Here is a 22,454-nt window from a genome sequence, read left to right on the forward strand (position 1 = left end):
AAATCAAGTCAGTGGGAAAGGGAATAGGGTCAGGGAGAAAGAGTGGATACTGCTGAACAATATTACAATCTACTATAATCTACTATAAAACTACAGTCATACTAGGAAAATAATAAAAAAAAAAACCTGGTGTCATGTGAAATTTGGTGAAATCTATAGTGTACGGTGAGTTTTGCATTAAGGTCTGCACAGAACTGAAACAGTAAGCCCAGGAGAAAAACAACAGAAGAAAAAACTTGTTACAGTTTTATTTATTCAACCCAAAGTAAAAGGAAAGTAAACTAACATTTTTATAAGTGACATCTCTTTATCAGGTACTGTGCTGAACAATTTCATTCTCATTTACTTTCACAACAAGTTTTTCAGATGAGGAAACAAGTTCAGAAAGGTTGAGATTCTTGCCCAAGTTCCCATAGTTTGTGTTCCATGATGCTAATCCAGGAATATAGCATTAAGGAAAGTTGAAAAACTAAGGAGCAGAGGGGCTCTGAGTGAGATCGGTGGGCATAGAAATTGACTCTTTGGCAATAGAAGACTAGACAAACACAAAAAGATGGCACCCTCCATCAAAACTGGGAAGGACTTGTTTTATATGGAAATGAGGTTAAAACAAGATGGATCTATAGCCCAGGCAAAGACATGGTCCATGGGTTTCTGGAAGACAGTAGGGTAGCATCAGCACCCAGGAGATGGCTGATGCCAGCAGAGGCTACAGTTGTAGAGAAACAACGAAGGGAACAAATTCAGCAGAGTTTGTGATGGAGCTAAGACAGGGCCACCCCTAGCCCATTAGAAATACCCTTGAAAATTAGAAATGTGCCCTTTCTTCCTTTGGCACAGACCTGTGTCAGAACACATACTTTGGCCAGTACCACCTGCTCCCTCCAAGAGGGTGGCCTTCACAACCTATGGCATCACCCTAGTTTGGTTGGGATGAGAAGGGGAAGGGTAAAGTTTGAGGATTCAATCATAAAGAACGATATTCCTCCAAGCTGTCCACATGAGTGAGAAAAGTAGTCTATTTATATGGCTGCCTAGAGGAAATTTAAATATTCACCTAAAGTTGGGTATATATTAAATAGGTGTTTTCTGTTGTTAAACTTCTTAAGAGTAAATGTGCTCTATTTTAGACATTACCAGACACACTGAAAAGGAATTCTCAATGTAATAGCATTCTAAGATTTTAAATACTTGAGAGAATTAAAAACAATGAGCTGGCAATTAAACTCAAGTCAAATATTGCTGTACTACACCTGCCCTACAACATACTGTTTTAAAGTATGCATTTTCCCCAGATGGACACAAATTCAATTATAAAATATCAAAGTTCTTTCTCTATCCTGTCTGGTTTTTTTTGAGATGTCCCATGTCAAAATTCCATCCAGCCTTCAGGACCTGATTCAAACCCTCTCTTCTCCACCAAGGTTAACCTTGGGTAAGTTTCCATAAATGATCTCTCCGTCCTCTGATTCTTGGGTCCTTGGCTTGTGTATCTATTATGAATTAACTTTTATTATGATGGGTACATTTTGTTTGGAACACCCAGAGAAACTTTACTTATGAAGGCAAGCCCAGCCGAAAGGTTTCTCTTTTATTTTGAATCACCTCTGACCCACCCTAACCTGCTGTAAGTATTAATAGTTTATCACTCCTTCTCCCATGCTAATACTGGGTTGGCCAAAAAGTTCATTCGGGTTTTCCCATACCATCTTAGGAAAAACCCAAATGAAATTTTTGGCTAACCCAATAGTAAAGGCCTGATCTTCATTAACTTGGAAGTTGACAAAGATTGGGGTGGGGGCCAGACTAAACATTTGTGAGATCGTTGAGGGCAGAGGATATAAGACACCTTTTTCTTCTTTGTACCCCAGTACATAATATAGAATTGAGATCAGAGGTTCTCAGCCTGGGCACTGTTGCCATTTGGGACCCGATAAGGACTTGTAGGGGTCTGTCCTGTGCATTATGGGCTATTTAGCAGTATTCCTCCATAGTGCTGACAACCAAAATTCTCTCCAGACATTGCCAAATATCCTCTGGGGGACAAAAAGTTGCCACCAGTTGAGAACCACTGATCTAAACCATAGTGAAAATTAAATGTGTGTTGAGTTGCTGTCAGGAATTGTCAGGTTTTTCCTCCACTTTGGCTCTTCCACACCTCCTAGCACTAGTGGAGAGTTCAACAAATATATTTAAATGAATGAATGCTTTAAATACATTGCAAATAATGCACAAAGCTTTCCTCTGAGCCATTAAAAATCGAGTTTATAAGGATGATACATATTCATTTGTTCATGAGAGAGATGGTATGGTATATTGATTAATGCAGCAAATTCTGGAGTCAGACTGGGTAGGTTCAAATCCAGAGTGCAGGGGTTCATATCCCCGCTCTCAGCTTCCTAGCTCAGGAACTTTGAGCAAGTCATTTAACCTTGTTGCACCTCAATATCCTCATCATAAAATGAGGATACAAATAGTACTTACCTCAACCAGACTGTGAAGACTACATGAGTTAAGATACGTGAAATGCTTGGAATAGTGCCTGACACGCTTGAGTTATTATGTATTCAGCAAATTGAATACTTTACTCCAGGCATTTATAAGTGATGGGGATTTAACTATGAACAAAAAGTTCAAGCTCTCATGGAGTTTGCAATCCAAAAGGCAAGGAGGAAAGGGACAGAAAATAAAACACTGTAAGAGATGAACAGCAGGGCAGCCACAGAAGGCTGCGCTGAGGTCCCATGTGAGGCGAGGAAGCTGTCCCAGGAGACAGCTAAAGAAGTCTTCCAGGGAATAGTCCTGAAGCCAGACCATGCTGCATGTGTTTAAGGAATGGCAAGCAGCACAGTGAAAACTGTGAACTATATACTGTGTCTTTAAAAAGAAAAATGCAAAATTATAAATTTCCTCTGAGATAAAAAAAAGCTAAGCAAATTTTAAAAGACTACAAAAACATGCCCAAAATTTGACAAATGTTTTGTTTGAGTGATGAGACTATGGGTGATGCATTTTTTTTCTTTTCTATAATACCCTGGATACATATTAATATAGTATTTCTAAAAAATCAAAAAGGCTTTATCAATGATGGGCCTTGTAAATTAAACAGAATTTCCATTTACACAGGATTATTTCTATTTTTTCCTCTATTTTGTAGCTGGAATGTTAATTTTTTACTTTATTTGAATGTTCTAATGCGTGCTTAAGACAGTATGTTGCAAAGTTTACTTTTACTAATATCTCATTTAATATTTTGACTAAAAGGTTTTTTTCTGCCCATATGCTTAACACAAATTTCTTTTTTTCAACTGATGGGTCACAATATAGATGTTTGTCTTTTGAAATTTCTTCACATCTTCTAAGGTGAAAATGGCTCTCCATTTACCAAACTTTTCTTCATTGAGTAGTCAGCAAAAATTCTGTGATAGTTCACTTAACTGCTCTTTCAAAATAGACTTTTCTGATCCAAGCAGCAGCAAAGGATTTGTAGAAATGAGGTTACACGTCTGGAAAATAAGTGATATTTTTAATGTCTTCATTTATGTTCAAATATTTTCACTCCTAAGTATATTTCTTAAATTCTATGTCTCAGCTACAACACAATTATAATTTAGCATTGATACTTCTGCATTTTGTAGTCATTTTAAAATAAGTTACCCCCTTTGAATCTGACAGAAATATAACTTTTTAAGTTTGCCATGTTTTGCAGTGTCTTCGGATAATTTTCTTGACCTAATATTTCTATTATGCTTTGATACATTATAGTGAAATTTTAAAATTCACTAGAAACTAGAAACATATATTGCCAGGGTAAAAGGATTCAGAGTGGTTTTGTTTGCCCTCAGGAGATACACAAAATGTAGGAGAGGTGTTTCTATAGGTTCTACTGCTTTATTTCCCTAAAGAAATGAAGTATAAAATCACGGAAATTCTTTACTTCGTATAGCTGTGTGGACATTAAAAAAGAGGCAGACAAGAAGTTGTAGGAGAGGGAGATATGAAGATGTAGATCAAGAGTCCAAAAAGCCAAAATTTCATGAAAGATTATAAGATTAAGTTTATAAAAGAGAAATTAGGGAAATTCTCTCTTAAATTTACTCACCTAGAATCAATAGGGCCAAGCATTGTTCTAAGTATCATAATTATACATTTGGGGGGATAGAGAGTGTTTGAACAGCTGTGGCATTTAAATGATCTCCTATTCTCATCAGGCTCTCTCTCTCTTTCTTTTTTCTTTTTTACACTATAGGTGAAGGGTAGGGTGGAAGTGTGGTTGCTAGTGAATATAGAGAATAAATGTATGACATTTTAGTTCATCCAACATTTTTTAAATGCCAACATAAGACATATTCACACACATACACAAAAGCTGTGTTTTACAGACCTAAATAACTGTATGTATTTTTTAAAATAAGCACCAAAAATTATTTTAATGCATGGTGTTTTCAAATCTTCCCAAATACTGTTACTTAATTTTAAGTTTTGTGTAATGATTAGGTATATATTATATTAACTATTTTCAAATATACTTATGTGAAGTATTTTGAGAATAAAATAAAAATATACTAATAGTTGTATATCTTGAAAATCTCTATATACATGCAAAAAAGTGTTTTTTATAACTATTCAAGAGACTGAATAAAAATGTCTTAATCATTCAGTATATTTTTACATTACATTTTCATTCAACAGTGTCAGAATATTTTAATCACCAATATTCCTAAGAACGATGCTTAAAAATATTTACCATTAAAAATAGGAGAAAATTTCAAATCTAGATATTATTGGCAAAAGCCGTGTCCCTTCTTAAAAACCAAACAAATAAAAATCAACAAGGAAAACTACTTGTTCATTTTGTATCTTCTTACCTTCCTCCAGTTCTTCTGTATCAGATATAGAGTCCAAAGTTGTATTTGTAGAGTTAGATATCTGTTTAACATTCTTCTTTTCATAATTAGCAATTAATTCGTGATATCTATCCACAAAGAGAAAATATATATGAATTCCAGCATTCATAAATATTCAGTTCAATTCATGATACCTAATTATCAAGCCAAAACTGTAGACATTAGCTAATGCCTTTCCAAGCATATCACACACAGCTGACCTCAAGCCTCCTCTCAAGCCAACTCCATCAATAGACGCCATTTTTATTTCACATACTCCCATTTTCTGGCACTTCTTTTTTTCCTATAACCACAGATAAGCCACTGGCAAGGTAGAAAAAGTGGCTTAAGTTATACTTGGTGTATTAGATTTCTAGGGCTCCCATAACAAAATACCACAGACTGAGTGGCTTAAACAACAGAAATTTATTTACTTGCAATTCTGGAGGCAGGAAGTCCAAGATCAAGTGTGCCAGTAGGGCTGGTTTCCTATGGGGGCCACAGGAAGGATCTGTCTGTTCCAGGCCTCTCTCCTTGGCTAGTAGATGACTGTCCTCTTGCTGCCTCTTCACATAAATTGTCCCTCTAATCTCCTCTTCTTATAAGGACACCAGTCAAATTGGATGAGGGACCACCCTAATGCACAGTCATTTTTAGCATAACAACTCTTTAAAGGCCCTTTCTCCAAATGTAGTTATCCAAAATCTGTGGCACTGTGAGAAAGGACTTTAACATGAATTTGGGGGGAACACAGTTCAGCTCATAACACTTGGGCTTAACAGTAAATTGACAAAGTGAAGACATTTAACTCAGTCTAAGACTGAGCCATATCCAGTAAAGAATAAACCTTTTCTCCATGCCTGAAAAGAGCCCATTCTAGCCACTCATTAATAGACATATGATTTCAGAATTTCAGTGAAAGGAATGAGGCAATGTATGGGGTAAAGCTAACTGTAAAATAAATATCTAAATATAATTCCCTCATTTGAGACAGTTTCACTTATTTTTTAAAAACTATGTATATGAGAAACATATTTATTCTATGTTTCCACTCTGAATAAAGCAGTAGACCTTATGTACCAGGAAAGAGAGCTAACAAATGATACTAAAAATAGAGGCTGTGTACTCACTATGGTAGATAGGCAATAGCTACTTAACCAACAAAAGTCACAATTACAGAAAGCTTAGTTACCATTATAAAAGAAGGGCAAAAACAAAAAAGAGGATGGGGGCATTAGATTGCAGCTTAAAGTCATTTGCAATTTTTATTATTTGCTGATAGTTTTCACATCCTAAATGTAATTGCTTAGTCATTAGGAAATTACCTCTCTTCCCTTTTACCTCTTTGGAAAAAAGAAAAGTAATATAATGCTCTTAGAATTTTCAACATTGGTGATATTAAAGTAATATTGAGATGATGAAAATTCATTTATTCTTAAATTAATGATGGAGCAAACTACAAAAAGAATGTTCTAAAAACCACTTAGGGGAGATGAAAGAAGATTGTGAAATTTCCTACTTATCTACCTACCCAATAATAGCTTCATAAGACATATAGATGTAAACAAGTTATTTAGATAAATAAGTACTGTTTTCAGACCAATAAATATATTATTGTACAGATATATGTGTCTCCTAGTTTCATATATCCAAAGTTTTTAAGTGATGAATGAACAGTTAGGAACCCCTGTTATAAAGCAAATAATCCTTTTTATACTACAGATATTCACCAGTAATTTCTCTCTTTATTTTATTTAAATTTTTAAACATATGGTTTGCTTATACCAAGGTAGAACAAAGTGCACATGTCCAATATTGCAAAGATGGAAATACTGTATTCAATTACAGTTGACATGTTTAATAGATTATGAATTCCTTATTTTCTAAAGTTCAATTAAATTAAGACGTTTAAAATAAACATCTGAATGTATATATGAAAATTATTTTACTTTCCCTCTCCCCCTTCTTTTTCTCTCTCCCCGTGATTTTCATATGAAATTAATGATTAAAAGGTATTGTTAAAATGTAAATAAAGTAGATGGTAGAAGAATAAGAGAACAATAAACTAGAAAAAATATCTATGCATAATTTAAAATTGCCCTTAAAATTATAAAGAACATATTCTATATGTTGTTTAAATTCATTAGCTATAAAATAATTTCTGTTCGTTGCATCTTATTTCTCATTGACGATGAAAATCAGAAATTCATGTTCATCATGAAAAGTTTTATCTTTTGGGTATAATGAGAATATACTTAAGAATTCTGAAACCTTAAACTATAGTTAGCTAATAACAAATTAACAATAATATTCACAACAAACAAAATATTTACATTACTAATATGTAAAAACAATGAAAGGGGCTTGTGTGGATTAATCATCTTTTGCCCAACTCTATTGCCCATACATTTATTTTCTTTATTGAGGTGTAGTTGATGTACAATATTATATAAGTTACAGGTGTACAACATAGTGATTCACAATTTTTAAAGGTTATACTCCATTTATAGTTTGTGTAAAATATTGGCTATATTCCCTGTTCTATACAATATATCCTTGTAGCTTACTTATTTTATACACTGTAGTTTGCACCTCTTAATCCCCTACCCGTACCTTGCCTCTGCCCCCTTTCCCCTCCCCACTGGTAACCACTAGTTTTTTCTCTAAGTCTGTGAGTCTGTTTCTTTTTTGTTATGTTCACTAGTTTGTTTATAAATTCCACAAATAAGTGATATCATATAGTATTTGTCTCTCTCTGACTTATTTCACTAAGCATAATACTCTCCAAATCCATCCATGTATTGCAAATGGCAAATTTTCATTCATTTTTATGACTGAGTAGTATTCCATTGTATATATATCACTTTTTCTTCATCCAGGTGATATCTCGCTGTGGTTTTTTTCACTTTCATTTGTCTCCAAGTATTTTTTGATTTCCTCTTTGATTTCTTCAGTGCCATTGGTTGTTTAGTAGCATACTGTTTAGCCTCCATGTGTTTGTGTTTTCTGCAGTTTTTTTCTTGTAGTTGATTTCTAGTCTCATAGCATTATGGTGAGAAAAGATTCTTGATATGATTTCAATTTTCTTAAATTTACTGAGGCTTGCTTTGGCCTAGCATATGATCTATCCTGAAGAATGTTCCATGTGCACTTGAAAGGAACGTGTATTCTGCTGCTTTTGGATGGAATGTTTTTTAGATATCTATTAAGTTGATCTGGTCTAATGTGTCACTTAAGGCTAGTGTTTCCTTATTGATTTTCTGTCTGAATATGATCTGTCCATTGATATAAGTGGGGTGTTAAAGTACCCTACTATTATTGTGTTACGGTCTATTTCTTCCTTTATGTCTGTTAATATTTACTTTATGTATTTAGGTGCTCCTATGTTGTATGCACATATATTTACTATTATTACATCTTCTTTTTGGATTGATTCCTTGATTTTTATGTAACGTCCTTTTTTGACTCTTGTAACAGTCTTTGTTTTAAAGTCCATTTTGTGTGGTATCAGTATTGCTATGCAGCTTTCTTTTGATGTCCATTTGCTGATCTCTGCATTTCAAATGCATTTTAACAACCCTACATTTTTATTCTACTCCCTTCACAATTACTATTTTTGATATCATGTTTTATATTTAATTGTTTTGTGTATCTCTTAACTGCTTATTGTGGATATAGATGATATTACTACTTCTGTCTTTTAACCTTACTAGGTTTGTGCATGGATGATTTCCTACCGTTCCTGTATGTTTGCCTTTACTGATTTGTTGTTTCCTTTTATAATTTTCATGTTTCTAGTTGTGGCCTTTTCTTTTTTGTTTAGACAAGTTCCTTTAACATTTCTTGCAAAATTGGTTTAGTGGTGCTGAACTCTTTTACCTTTTGCTTCTTTGTAAAACTTTTGTTCTCTCCATCAAATCTGAATGAAGGCCTTGTTTTTCCCTTTCATCACTTTAAATATATTGTGCCACTCCCTTCTGGCCTGCAGAGTTTCTGCTGAAAAGTCAGCTGATAGCCTTATGGGAGTTCCCCTGTATGTAACTTGTTGTTTTTCCCTTGCTGCTTTTAATATTCTCTCTTTATCTTTAGTTTTTGCCATGTTGATTACAGTGTGCCTTGGTGTGTTCCTCTTTGGGTTAATCCATATGGGACTCTCTGCCCTTCCGGGACTTGGAAGGCGTTTCCTTTCCACGTTAGGGAAGTTTTCAGCTATTAGGTCTTCAGATATATTCTCAGCCCCTTTCTCTCTTCTCCTTCTGGGACCCCTGTAATGTGAATATTAGTGTGGTTGATGTTGTCTCAGAGATCTCTTAAACTCTTTTCATTCTTTTTTCTGTTCAGCATCAGTGATTTCTACTACTCTATCTTCCAGCTCACTGATCCATTCCTCTGTATCATTTAGTCTACTGCTGATACCTTCTACTTGATTGTTCGTTTCAGTCATTGTATTCTTCAACTCTGTTTGGCTGTTCTATATTTTCTAACACCTTGTTAAAAACTTCTAAATTCTCAGTCTGTGCATCCATCTTCTCCTGAGTTCTTTGATCATTGTTACAATCACTACCCTGAACTCTTTCTCGGGTAGATTCCCTATCTACTTCACTTAGTTATTCTGAGATTTTATCTTTTTCGTTCATTTGGAACATGTTCCCTTTTACCTCATTTTGCCTAATTCACTTTTTATTTTTATGTATCTGGTAGGTTGGTTACATTTCCTTGGATAAGTGGCCTTTTTGTAGGCCTGTGCATCCCAGCAGTGCACTCTCCTCTTGTCACCGTAGCTATATGCTCTAGGGGTGCCCCTTATGTGGGCTGTATGTGGCAGGCTGATTTCTATTCTATTGTGGCAGGCTGATTTCTATGGTCAGTCTTGTAGGCTTGGTTGGCCCCTGGTCTGGTTCGTTGCCAGGCCCTGCCCCTCTGGTTGGCAGGGCCAGGTTATGAGGTGGCTGACTATAGAACCCTGGGGGGCCCTGTAGCTAGTGCTGGCTCCCTAGTGGGCAAAGTCAGGGTCCAGAAGACCCTGGTGCTATTGCCTGCCCACTGGTGGATGAAACCAGGTCTTGGGGCTAGTGCAAGCCTACTGCTGGGCAGAGCTGGATCCTGGGGACTGGTTGCAGGTCCCAGGAGTCCCAGAGCTGGTGTCAAATTGCTGGTGGGTGGGGCCACTTCCTGACACAGTTGGCTACAGGGTCCAGGGTGTCTTCAAGCTTGTGTTGGCCTAGTAGTAGGTGGGACCAGGGCCCAGCTGGTCACAGGGCAGGATTTGGCCTGCTGGTGGAGGGGCTGGATTTGTAGGTTGCAGTGCTGTGGTTGTCTTGTGGCTGCTGTCTGCCTGCTGGTGGGTGAGGTTGGTCCCAAGGCTAGAACATGCTTGCTGGTGTGTGAGACCAGGTCCCTGGGCAGGGTCTGGCCTGCTAGTGGTGGGCCAGGTCCACAGGCTACAGGGCTGCAGTTGTCTTGTGGCTGGTGTCTACCCACTAGTGGGTGGAGCTGGGTCCTAGGGTCTCTGGCTGGAGGGCCCTGGGGGTCCCAGGTCTAGTGCCTATGCACTGGAGTGTGGGCCTGGGTTCTGGGCCTTCTGGTGAGCAGGACCCTGTCGAGGGGCAGCTGTGGGCTCAAGAGGTCTTAAAGTAGCCTGTCTGCTATGGGCTGGGCTGTGTTCCTGCCCAGTTAATTAATTGCTTGACCTGAGGCATCCAGCACTGTTGCCTACAGACTGTTGGGCCAGGGCAGCACTGCATCCTGAGGCCAATAAGCTAGAGGAATGATTCTAGAACGGTGCTTGCCAGTACCAGTGTCCATGTGATAGAACAAGCTCCCAAAATGGCTGCCCCCAGTGTCTGTGTCCCCAGGGTGAACTCTAGTTGCCTCCTGCCTCTCCTGGAGACTCTCCAAGAACAGCAGCTGGTCTGACCCAGGCTCCTTTCAAATTACTGCTTCTGCCCTGGGTCCTGGAGAGTGTGAGACTTTGTGCGCATCCTTTAAGAGAGAAGTCTCTATTCCCCCCAGCCCTCTGGGACTCCTAAAAATAAGCCTGCTGGCCTTTAAAACCAAATGCTCTGGTGGCTTGTCTTCCTGGTGCAGGACCGCCAGGCTGGGAAGCCCAATGTTCGGCTTGGACCCCTCATTCCCTTGGGAGAACCTCTGCAATTGTAATTATTCTCCCACTTGTTGGGCACCCACCTGGGGGTATGGGACTTGACTATATCATGATTCTGCCCCTCCTACCCAACTAGTTGTGGTTCCTTCTTTACATCTTTAGTTGTAGAAGATCTTTTCTGGTAAATTCCAGTCTTTTTCATCAATGATTGTTTTGTAAATAGTTGTAATTTGGGTATACCCATGAGAGGAGGTGCACTCAGGGTCTTTCTACCCAGCCATCACTGCCAGTCTCCTCTATTGCCCATATGTTTTATTAATGGTATGTCACTAGTTGCTGGAATCCCTGTTCTGGCATACTTCAAATTCCCATGCCACTGGGAATTTATTAATCTGTAGACCTGCAGTTCTTATATTGATTAGGTCCTATATTGCTGTTCTTATATTGACAGCGAAAATCAAGCATTCCTGGATCCATGGGTCCAGAGTTCTTCATGTGTTTACCCCTATTGTGTGCTTTGTACTTTGGGGTTCGTGTTTCTTTCCTTATGCTCAAATTCCACACAATTGTTAAAAGATATGCAGTATCACTTACATAGTAAAACCATTGAAAGAAGCATATTCCTCAGCTGTGAATCCATAAATATCTTGACAAGATAGGTTCACCTCTTGCTGAAGAAGAAGACTGACTAAACTTGTTGGTTCATCACTGAGAGCAATCATAAGGGCTGTTCTGGAGCAAGAGATATAAATGTGTCCATTTATGAATCTTAACCATGTCTTGTACTTTTTAAAAAATGAGTCTTCTAAATTTACTGTTTAAATGTATGATCAGGAAAAGAGTTGGGGCAAGAATGTAAAATGTGGGGCAGATCTACTCAAAAAGGTGTGCTAATCACAGATCATATCATGAAGTCTAAAGATAAGAGTCTCTAGGAAGCAGCTAGCTCAGTGGTTTTCAACCCCTGCTCCTGGGAACACTAGTGTTTTCCGGGAGATGTCTCAAAAATTCTATGGAGGGGAGTGTCTGGGACTCTGGGTACCCTATCCCCATTTAACTACGGCATCTGGGATTTAGAGATTGAGTTTCTGTGTAAGATTCTAATGTTAAAAAATAATAATAGCAATAATTACATACCAATCTGGCCCAACTGTTTGATTTTACAGATAAATAGATCCTGGGAATATAGGTAATTTGTCCAAAATCATATGGCCAAATCTTTTCAGTTTCAAAAATATGTCTCATATATACATATATGATATATATATATAGGCTTACTTCACACTGAGGTCAAGAGCAGCCTGGAGTATTTAAGTAATGAGCACCTAGAATTTAACATATGTGTGCATGTGTATATATTCCTGTTAGATACCTATAGTTATATGCTCTTATTTAACATTAATTATACCTTTGATTCTTATCTGAAGCATTCACATCTGCCCCACTCTTCAGAAGAAATTCTACCATTTCTGCATTATTTTCAGTAATGGCAAGTAAAAGTGGAGTATATCCATCCTGGAAAAATTATTTTAAAATGATTATTTAAAATATTGTACCAACATTCCATGCCTTTTAATTTAAGTTCAATTTAAAAAATAAGTATGCTTATAAGAAACCTCTGTAATAACCTATAATTGAACAGAATCTAAAAAGGAATATATATATGCCTGTCAAAAAATCAAAATAAAATTATAAAAATTATAAAAATAAATAAATAATACTAAAATAAAATATAGTTGGCCAGTCAAAAAATAAAATTGAAGTTTCTGCTTTAGGCTTAATTCAAATTGTGGGCAAGAGCACTCTGGAGTATTTAATTACTGAGCACCTAGAATTTAACATAAGTATTGCAAACCATCAATTCACATTTCGTAATGTTGTTACAGCTGAGTTTCCTAGGGTTTCATTTAAACTTCCAAGGCTGGCACTTATTTTGGCCTGTCATGCAGATAAAGTATCAGTGAACTAAAGTGTTAGGAAGCTTAAAAACATATATTAATCAGTTATCCATAAAGTCTTAATAGGTGACTTGGATTACTTTTAGTATAACAAGTGATTTTCTAATTTTACTCTATTGTAATTATTCACGAGTATACCAATAAAATATAAAAGGACATAGTCTTCATGATTTTTAATCAATGTTCATTTATAAGGAAATCAAGTATTTCTCATGTGATGTACTTCTTTGAACAGTTATAATTGTTAAACCTCATGTTGCTTTGGAGGTCAAGATTATAATATGAAATGAAATGCAGAAAGGTTTTTTTAAAAAGGAAAACCTTATCAGTATTTGATAATCTCATCCTCCTTCTCCTTCTCCCTAATTTCATTTTGTAAAATTCATGTTTTATATAACATGTGTCTCAACAGATATAAATTATATGCAATGAATACCTTCTTTTACTGCTTTCTAAAATATAATGTATTGTTTTTAATAGAAGACTACCTTATTTTGAGCTTCAAGATTAGCTTTGTGTTCAAGCAGTTTTGCAACTAATGAGTCACTTTGATGACAAGCAGCATAATGAAGAGCAGTATTGCCATATAAATCTACCAGGTTTGGGTCTGCGCCATGTTCTAGAAGAATAGTAACACAACTCTCCTTGTCACACTGTACTGCCTGTCAGTACAAAAAGAATAGACGGGTAACCAATTTACTATTTAGGATCTGATATATTAAACTAATGTTTAACACTATGTTTTAAAATATGAAATATAACAAAGGTTAACTAGGAGAAGAACTCAAATGTAATTCAATTGAAAAGGAAAAATCAGCACACCTTAGTCAATGGAGATCTGTTTTCACCATCCCAGACATTTACTTTGCACTGTTTCTCAATTAAGAGAGATACAATATTTGAATATCCATTAGCACAGGCCAGGTGCAAAGCTGTTCTGTATCAATATAATGAAACACAAAGTTACAGATAAGTCTTACTTTGAGAAGTTATCTGCTATGCCCAAGAACATGCCAGATCATATATTATTAAGGTATTTGCTTTGTGTACTTATTTATATTTACACAAAATTTAATTAATTATAATTGCTTTTTACTGAATTAAAAGAGCTGTGCAAATGCCTGAAGATCAAATATTTAACTGGTTTCACTTCAAAGAAAATGTAACTATGCATTAAACAATAGGTTTTTTTCAAACAGCAAAATGGAGTATGAGCCTTGGAGAATGATAAAATTAGACATCCAATTATGTCTAGAAATGATCTCCAAAACCTAAGATACATGTGCCAGATAACAGGAGGAAAAGACATTGCCTATGTTTGCCTATTGCATGGCATACTACACCTAAGTGTGTGTGTTTCTCTTTGCTCAGCTATTAAAGCTGTCATTTGCATCTAAGAAGTGCACACAAAGGTGAAAGCCTAAGTACTCTTTAAGTTGTAGATCCCAACCTAATTTTCAGTTATTAAAATAATTTCTACTTCTCAAAGAACCATATTCTATGTAGCCTCCCAGAAACCAATCATATAGTCATGAGGTATGACAGATACTAATGAGCTCCATTTAAACTTTGTAGCTTTTAGCCTGAACTAACCCTCAACAAACTTTTATTTATTTGTGAAGGTGATGTCTTTATATCCTTATTTTAAGATAATTTCATAATACAAAGTCTATATACAGGTAGCCCAGGTCCCAAACAAAAGATTTTAGATGCCATTTTCCCACTTCATTTTAGGTCCTCAGAAGTACTTTATGGGTACCTAAACAGAACTGTTATTGACACTAAGAGTAGCAAAATGTAGCCCACAGGGACTTGAAAATAAGGTAACTTTCAAAGAACAAGGCTCATAAAATCCAAACATGATGATATAACTTACCATTTATGGCAGTAAACCCAAAAAATATAAAAATAATTTTGAACAATTTGGAAATACGAAAACTCCAATCAAGTTTACCTGAATATAATCTCTGGAAGGCAAGACTGTAACTATAATTCAAAAAACCAGAAACCTAACCAATTATGTCATTCTCTCTGAAGAAAGACTGTACTCAGAAAGAGGATGGTCAGCTAAGTGATAGACTGAAGCCAGAAGTTATCCATGATTAACATCCTTCATGGTAAAGAATATATGAATTTAAGGAGCCCATACTTCCCAGTCATTGGAAAGGAATACTTTGTTTTTCTGTAGAACAAAAATGATTCCTCAGACATCATGGTCTAGATGAAATATCCCTCAAAATGGTCTACCTTGTTTTGCCACGATTCCATCCTTACCAAACAAACTTCTGATAACTAATTTGGTTTCTCAGAAATCGTGACACAGGAAAAGCACTGATTAGCCTTTTTGTTGACATCCATAATTTGGCTTAAAGGTAAATTTCCTTATGTAATAGGAAGTTTCTCCAGTCTTCAACCTGAACATATGGGGCCGAAAGGCTTTAAGCTGACCTAAAATAAATCCTTGCAGTAGCATAGCAAATCCTAAAAAACATTTTGATCCATCCCCTTCACCCACTGTTATATATATCTCAAAATTTTAGTCTCAAGGAACGTAGGTGGCTTTTACTCAATCTTTAGATATAATTCTCTTTCCAACTCCAGTTTCCTTTTTTCATTAAAACAAACAAACAAAAACCAAAAAGCAAAAACAAAACCGATTTCTCTTTCTCTGAGAGAAAGTAATTGGCATTTGAGTAATTCCCCAGAGGTGTTCCAGAAGTGGCTGCTGCGTGGCTGCTGCACGCCTGCTGAATATTTCACTCTTCCAATTGAAGTCTAAACCCTATGTGACAGGGGGACCTTCAAGATGGTGAAGGAATAAGACGGGGAGATCACCTTCCTCCCCACAGATACGTCAAAAATACATCTACATGTGGAACAACTCCTACAGAACACCTACTGAATGCTGGCAGAAGGCCTCAGACTTCCCAAAAGGCAAGAAACTCCCCACCTACCTGGGTAGGGCAAAAGAAAAAAGAAAAAACAGAGAAAAAAGAAGAGGGACGGGACCTGCACCAGTGGGAGGGAGCTGTGAAGGAGGAAAAGTTTCCCCTTCACTGGTGGAGATGGGGAGTGGGTGGGGGAGAAGCTTCGGAGCCATGGAGGAGAGCACAGCAACAGAGGTGCAGAGGGCAAAGCAGAGAGATTCCCATGCAAAGGATTGGTGACAACAAACACTCAACAGCCTGAGAATATTGCCTGCTCACCTGCTGGGGCTGGGAGCTGAGGCTCAGGCTTCAGCGGTCAGATCCCAGGGAGAGGACTGGGGTTGGCTGAGTGAACACAGCCTGAAGGGGGTTAGTGCGCCACAGCTAGCCGGGAGGGAGTCCGGGAAAAACTCTGGACATGCCTAAGAGGCAAGAGACCATTGGTTGTGGTGCGCGAGGAGAGGGGATTCAGAGCACGGCCTAAAAGAGCTCCAGAGACGGGCATGAGCCGTGGCTATCAGCGAGGACAACAGAGATGGGCATGAGACACGAAGGCTGCTACTGCAGCCACCAAGAAGCCTGTATGCAAGCATAGGTCACTATCCACACCTCCCCCGTGAGAGCCTGTGCAGCCCGCCACTGCCAGGGTCCCGGGATCTAGGGACAACTTCCCCGGGAGAACACACGGCGGCCTCAGGCTGTTGCAGTATCATGCTGACCTCTGCTGCCACAGGCTCACTCCACATTCCGTACCCCTCCCTCTCCCTGGCCTGAGCCAGAGCCCCCTAATCAACTGCTACCTTAACCCCGTCCTGTCTGGGCGGGGAACAGACACCCTCAGGTGACCTACCTGCAGAGGCAGGGCCAAATCCAAAGCTGAACCCAAGGAGCTGTGCAAACAAAAAGAGAAAGGGAAATCTCTCCCAGCAGCCTCAGGAGCAGCGGATTAAATCTCCACAATCAACTTGATATACCCTGCATCTGTGGAATACCTGAATAGACAACTATCCCAAAATTGAGGTGGTGGACTTTGGGAGCAACTGTAGACTTTGGGTTTGCAATCTGCATCTAATTTGTTTATGGTTTTATGTTTATCTTAGTTTAGTATTTAGAGCTTATTATCATTGGTAGATTTGTTTATTGATTTGGTTGCTCTTCTCCTGTTTTTATATATATATATATATATTTTTTTCCTCTTTCTCTTTTTGTGAGTGTGTATGTGTATGCTTCTCTGTGTGATTTTCTCTGTATAGCTTTGTTTTGCCATTGTCCTAAGGTTCTGTCTGTCCATTTTTGTTTGTTTTTTAGTATACTATTTAGTACTTGTTATCATTTGTGGATTTGTTTTTTGGTTTTGTTGCTCTCTTCTTTCTTTCTTTCTTTTCTTATTTTTTTATTTTTTAAAATTTACTTTTGTTATTTTATTTTATTTTATTATTTTTTTCCTTTTTTTCTTTATTTTTTCTCCCTTTTCTTCTGAGCCGTGTGGCTGACAGTATCTTGGTGCTCCAGCCAGGTATCAGGCCTGAGCCTCTAAGTGGGAGACCCGAGTTCAGGACATTAGTCCACCAGAGACCTGGCCGCATATAACATCAAATGGCAAAAGCTCTCCCAGATATCTCCATCTCAACACTAAGACCCAGTTTAACTCAACAACAAGCAGGCTACAGTGCTGGACACCCTATGCCAAACAACCAGCAAGACAGGAACACAAACCCACCCATTAGCAGAGAGGCTGCCCAAAATCATAATAAGTTCACAGACACTCCAAAACACACCACCGGACGCGGTCCTGCCCACCAGAAAGGCAAGATCCAGCCTCATCCACCAGAACACAGGCACCAGTCCCCTCCACCAGGAGGCCTACACAACCCACTGAACCAACCTTACCCACTGGAGACAGAAACCAAAACCAACGGAAACTATGAACCTGCAGCCTGTGAAAAAGGGACCCCAAACACAGTAAGTTAAGCAAAATGAGAAGGCAGAGAAATACGCAGCAGATGAAGGAACAAGGTAAAAACCCACCAGAGCTAACAAATGAAGAGGAAATAGGCAGTCTACCTGAAAAAGAATTCAGAATAATGATAGTAAAGATGATCCAAAATCTTGGAAACAGAATGGAGAAAATACAAGAAATGTTTAACAAGGACCTAGAAGAGTAGGTCCTGTGAGTAGTATGACTGAAAGTGTTCATTTGGAATTGAGCCTTCACCTACAAGGCAACCTACTGATCTGAGGGACTTTTTAAATAAAAACCATAAAAGTAATTTAATTGTATACCTAGGAGAGATATTAGACATCTTCAATTCACTTTCAAACTCATTAGGCACAGAACTCAAAATAAAAACATAAATATTAGCTAAATAAGCAAAGCACATTAACAGGGAGCTCCTCTGGTTTAATAAGAGATAGTCTTCAATGGGGCTTTGCAGATCTTGGTTTAAAAAACATCTATCTAGTAATAGTTCTGATTTGACAAGATGAGGAGATTTAGGGTCAAGGTCATACAAATGCAGGGAAGGCCTCAAATTCAGATTTTTATTCCAAAAACAGTGTTATTCCTACTGGGCCACTATGGCCTTCAAAACAACCTGCTCATTAACTGTCATGGTGTTTCTCCCATTCTCTCCTAACCAGAAATTTCCACTTTTATTATCATTATTTTTACTAGAAAACATATTTAGAATATTATTTCAATAAGGCCATTATTTATATGTACATATACTTACATGAGGCATCAGGGACATTTGCACAATGCTTCTAAAATGAGTTTATGCAGCCCTCAATAAAACACTATAATTCACCTTTTAAAATATTCAAATAACACAAAACAGAAGTCTCCCATAACCATTCTCACTCTACCTACTTCCTCTGCCCAAATCTCATCTCCTCTTCAGAAATAGTGTTTTAACTTTAGTATGTATCCTCTCAGATTTTATCCCATTCTCAGTCTTTCTACACACACACACACACAAATATTCAAATAGAATATAGAGTTTGAGACTTTTTTATTCCGCTTTATTGAGGTATAATTTATAAAAAATTTAAGTGTACAGTTTTATGAGTTTTTTCCAATATATAGTCATATAACTGCCACCATAAACATAATAAAGAACATTTCTATCACTCTAAAAAGTTTCCTCATATCCCTTTACAATCAATCCCCCTTCCTCCAGTCCCCATATGAAACACCTGGTACCTACTAATTTGCTTTCTTTGGCTATAATTTTGCCTTTCCAGAATTTCATATAAAAGGAGTCACTTGATATATAGTCTTTTGTATCTAGTTTCTTTGACTTAGCAGGACACTTTCGAGATTCATCCATGTTGTTGCATGTATCAGTAATTTCATTTCTTTTATTAATAAGAGATATCATTTTATTGCTGAGTAATATCTTTAAATTATCATATTTATCTATGTATGTATATATATATATATATGTATTCATTCATCAAAAAATATTAATTCAGCACTTACTATGGCTAGGCAAGGTTCTAGGTGATGAAGATACAGCAGCAAATAAAACAAAAATACCTGACCTTATGGATCATACATGGCTAGTGGAAGAGGTCAATGAAAAAACTTAAAATACAAGGTACAACAGACAGTATTAAGTGCTAAAGAGAAAAATCAGGCAAGGAAGAGGAACAGAAAATGTCAGCATGGAGAGGGGGTGCAACTGTTGGAAGAGTAGCCAGGGAAGCTCTCACTGATAAGATGACAAACACCTGAAGGAAGTGAGACCAAGCCATGTGGATATCTGGGTGGGGAAGCACTCCAGGCAAAGGACCCAGCAAGTCCAAAGGCCCTAACTGCATGTCTGGCATTTCTGTGGACACTAAAAAGACCAGGGTAACTGGAGATGAATGAAAGGGAGAGTTGTAGGAGCTAAGATCAGAGAGATAACAGGGAGGGGGGTGAAGGCTGTGTAGGGTTGTATGAGCCTTTGGAAGGACTTTGGCTTTTACCCCTAATGAGATGGAAATCCAGTGGATGTTGTTAAGACAAGGAAGGACATCACTTGACATACATTTTAGAGGATCATTCTGGCTAATGTGTGGAGAATAAATTGGAAAGGTTAAAAGACAGAAAACTACCTGGGAGGCCACTGCAGTAATTCTCATTAAGATATGATGGTGGCTTTGACTACAGTGGTACCTTGGAAGGTGGCAAGAAATGGCTGGATTTTAAACATGTTTTGAAGGTAGAACCAAAAAGATTTACTGTTGAATGAGATGAAGGATGTGAAAGAATGAGAGTAGTCAAGAATGACTCTAGGGGTTCTGGCCTAAACAACTGAAAGAAAGGATTTGGCATTTATAGAAAGAGAAGAGCAGATCTGAGGAGGAATAACAGGAGCGCAGTATGCGGATGTTTGAGATTCCTAAGCAGTGATGGGGTGGAGCTAGCAGCTCTCACAAGCCCATTGTTAAATTTTCAGGAATTATTCGAGCCACTTGACATCACATTGGTAGGTGGAAATCAGGGATTCTCTTCCCTTCTACCCACCCCCACTCAAGAGCCTGTTATATAACATTTACCAGCACACCACAGCCTGTTAGATATACAAGTGATAGTGTAGGCATTTGTATATATATGAGTCTAGAGTTCAGGGGAGAGGTCTAGCTGGAGATTAAAAGTTGGAAGGCATTGGAATACACTTACAGACGATCTCTCTTCATCAGGCAAGTCAGGATTAAATGAGAGAGACAGAGAGAGAATTATTTTGAGGTCTGAGCCCTCAAATATTTACCAATCAGGAAGATGAAGAGAAAGCAGCAAAGGAGTCTGAAAAAAACTGTCCACAGAAGTAGAAGAAATGCCAGGTGAACCAAGTGTTCTGAAAGACAAGACGATATTTCAAATACTACTGCTAGGAAAGTAAGAGACTTGGCTGAGATGCCTGCCAGGTATGACTGAGAACTGACCACTGAATGAAGTCATGTTGACGTTATTGATGACCCTGTAAAGAAATTCAGAGGAGTGGTGTAGGATAAAAGTCAGATAAATTATTGAAGAGATAACTCTGATTTTATTAAAAGAGGAGGTAAAACTATGAGCAAGTGGACACAGATCCTCTAATCATAGTTTCCAGTTGCCCTATTACAATGAAAGATGACGCTTTATATACCCTATGACCTGAAAACTCCCCACAAGATTTTAAGGTAGGCACATATAGTACATATTTTCTGTTATTAATGCCAAATACATAACCTCTTCATTTCTTAACATATAAAATTAATTTTGTTTTTGCAGTAAGTGGTTGTTGATGAGCTTTTTGAAGATACTCTACAACTGAAAAAAAATTTTCATAGGAGATCCACATTAAAAAGTTAATTGTTTTGCTCTTTCAAAGTCTTAAAATCTTAATAATCACTGTTCTGGGAAGTCGCCTCTACTCTTTTCCTATTAGTACATTAGGAATACGGAAAATCTTAGTGGCTGGGGACAGTATATACCAAAGAAGAAAAACCATAGCATGAGGAAAGGGTGAATTGCCCAGTGGAGGTTAAGGCAGTGGGAGGAGTGGAGGGAATTGGGAAGGACCCAAATGCCGTCAAATATCCAGGTGAACATTTCTAAAACTAAGAAGCTGAAAGTTGGGGGTATGACCCTCTGCCAGTGGTTCCCAGACCTCTCCACTATGGGAAACTCAGAGTGACAACCAGTGGGGTAGTCCAGACAAGTCCTGTTTCTGGTTAGAGGACCCAGTGACCCCAGCTTCCCCTCCATGCTGCCCTTCATCACTCTGGTCACCTGTGTTCTCTGTCCCGCATGTTCACATCATGTTTCTTGAGCTGAAGATACTCCTTCACCTTCTCTAAATCCCCAACCGAGGCAGCTTTGTGAAGTTTCTTTAAATCCTTATCTCTAAGGTTGTAGCCTGGCTGGGCTGGAGGACCGATACTGGCTGGCCTGCCTATGGGCAGGTGTGAGCAAGAACTGTGGGGCTCATCCTTCCTTCTCCATAATGTGAAAAGCTTCTTCATGGCGGCACAGGAAGCAGTCCTTCAGTTGGACCAGGATGTCCCTGGAGCTCCTAACTGCCCCACCTGCCTCTCCACCATGGCCCTCTGGCTCGCGGGCCCCTCTGGCCAGGTAGGTCCTCCCCGCAGTGCTGGAGTCAAAGCCAGCTAGAGACCGGAAGTGGACCAAAGCTCAGAACCTGTGTGGGCGGCTTTTCCCAGTTGCCTAGCAACGCCCAGGGCCTCTGGCACCCGAGGTTGGGACCCAGTCCCCCGGTTGCCCAGATCCAGATTCTTCAGTCAAGATCTTAGATTAACTGCTAACACTCTCAGTCTTCCTATTAGATCCAGCATCTTTGGGTAGAAACCTATCAACTTTCTTACAAATACCCCTTTCCCTTCAAGGATAGACCTAGTAGCTTGAACTCTTACAAACCAAGATTTACCCTCCTCCTGGTAGTTATGAACCTCCTCCAGTGATCTTGCCTCCAGCCTACTCCCTGCCTCTCACCAACATGGTTCACAAGGCGCAACTCGCTTTTAACAATAACTGAGATCCCTTCATAATCTCAATTTCAAACATACTTTTGAATACCATCTCTCATATTTT

General features: G+C 38.2%; 1 protein-coding gene across 1 annotated transcript; it reads right to left on the bottom strand.

Annotated features, from left to right (window-relative positions):
• Positions 1-310: 310 nt before the first annotated feature.
• ANKRD7 (ankyrin repeat domain 7) lies at positions 311-21,868 on the bottom strand (the record flags this gene model as incomplete). The annotated part of the gene is made up of 7 exons (XM_082661696.1): positions 311-432; positions 4,869-4,975; positions 11,584-11,721; positions 12,398-12,504; positions 13,436-13,609; positions 13,770-13,884; positions 21,636-21,868. 7 exons carry the CDS (start codon positions 21,866-21,868, stop codon positions 311-313), a joined length of 996 nt encoding a protein of 331 aa, XP_082517822.1.
• Positions 21,869-22,454: the final 586 nt, after the last annotated feature.

This window comes from Grampus griseus (assembly GCF_964374135.1).
Source record: "Grampus griseus genome assembly, chromosome: 9".
NCBI classification, from domain to species: Eukaryota; Metazoa; Chordata; class Mammalia; order Artiodactyla; family Delphinidae; genus Grampus; species Grampus griseus.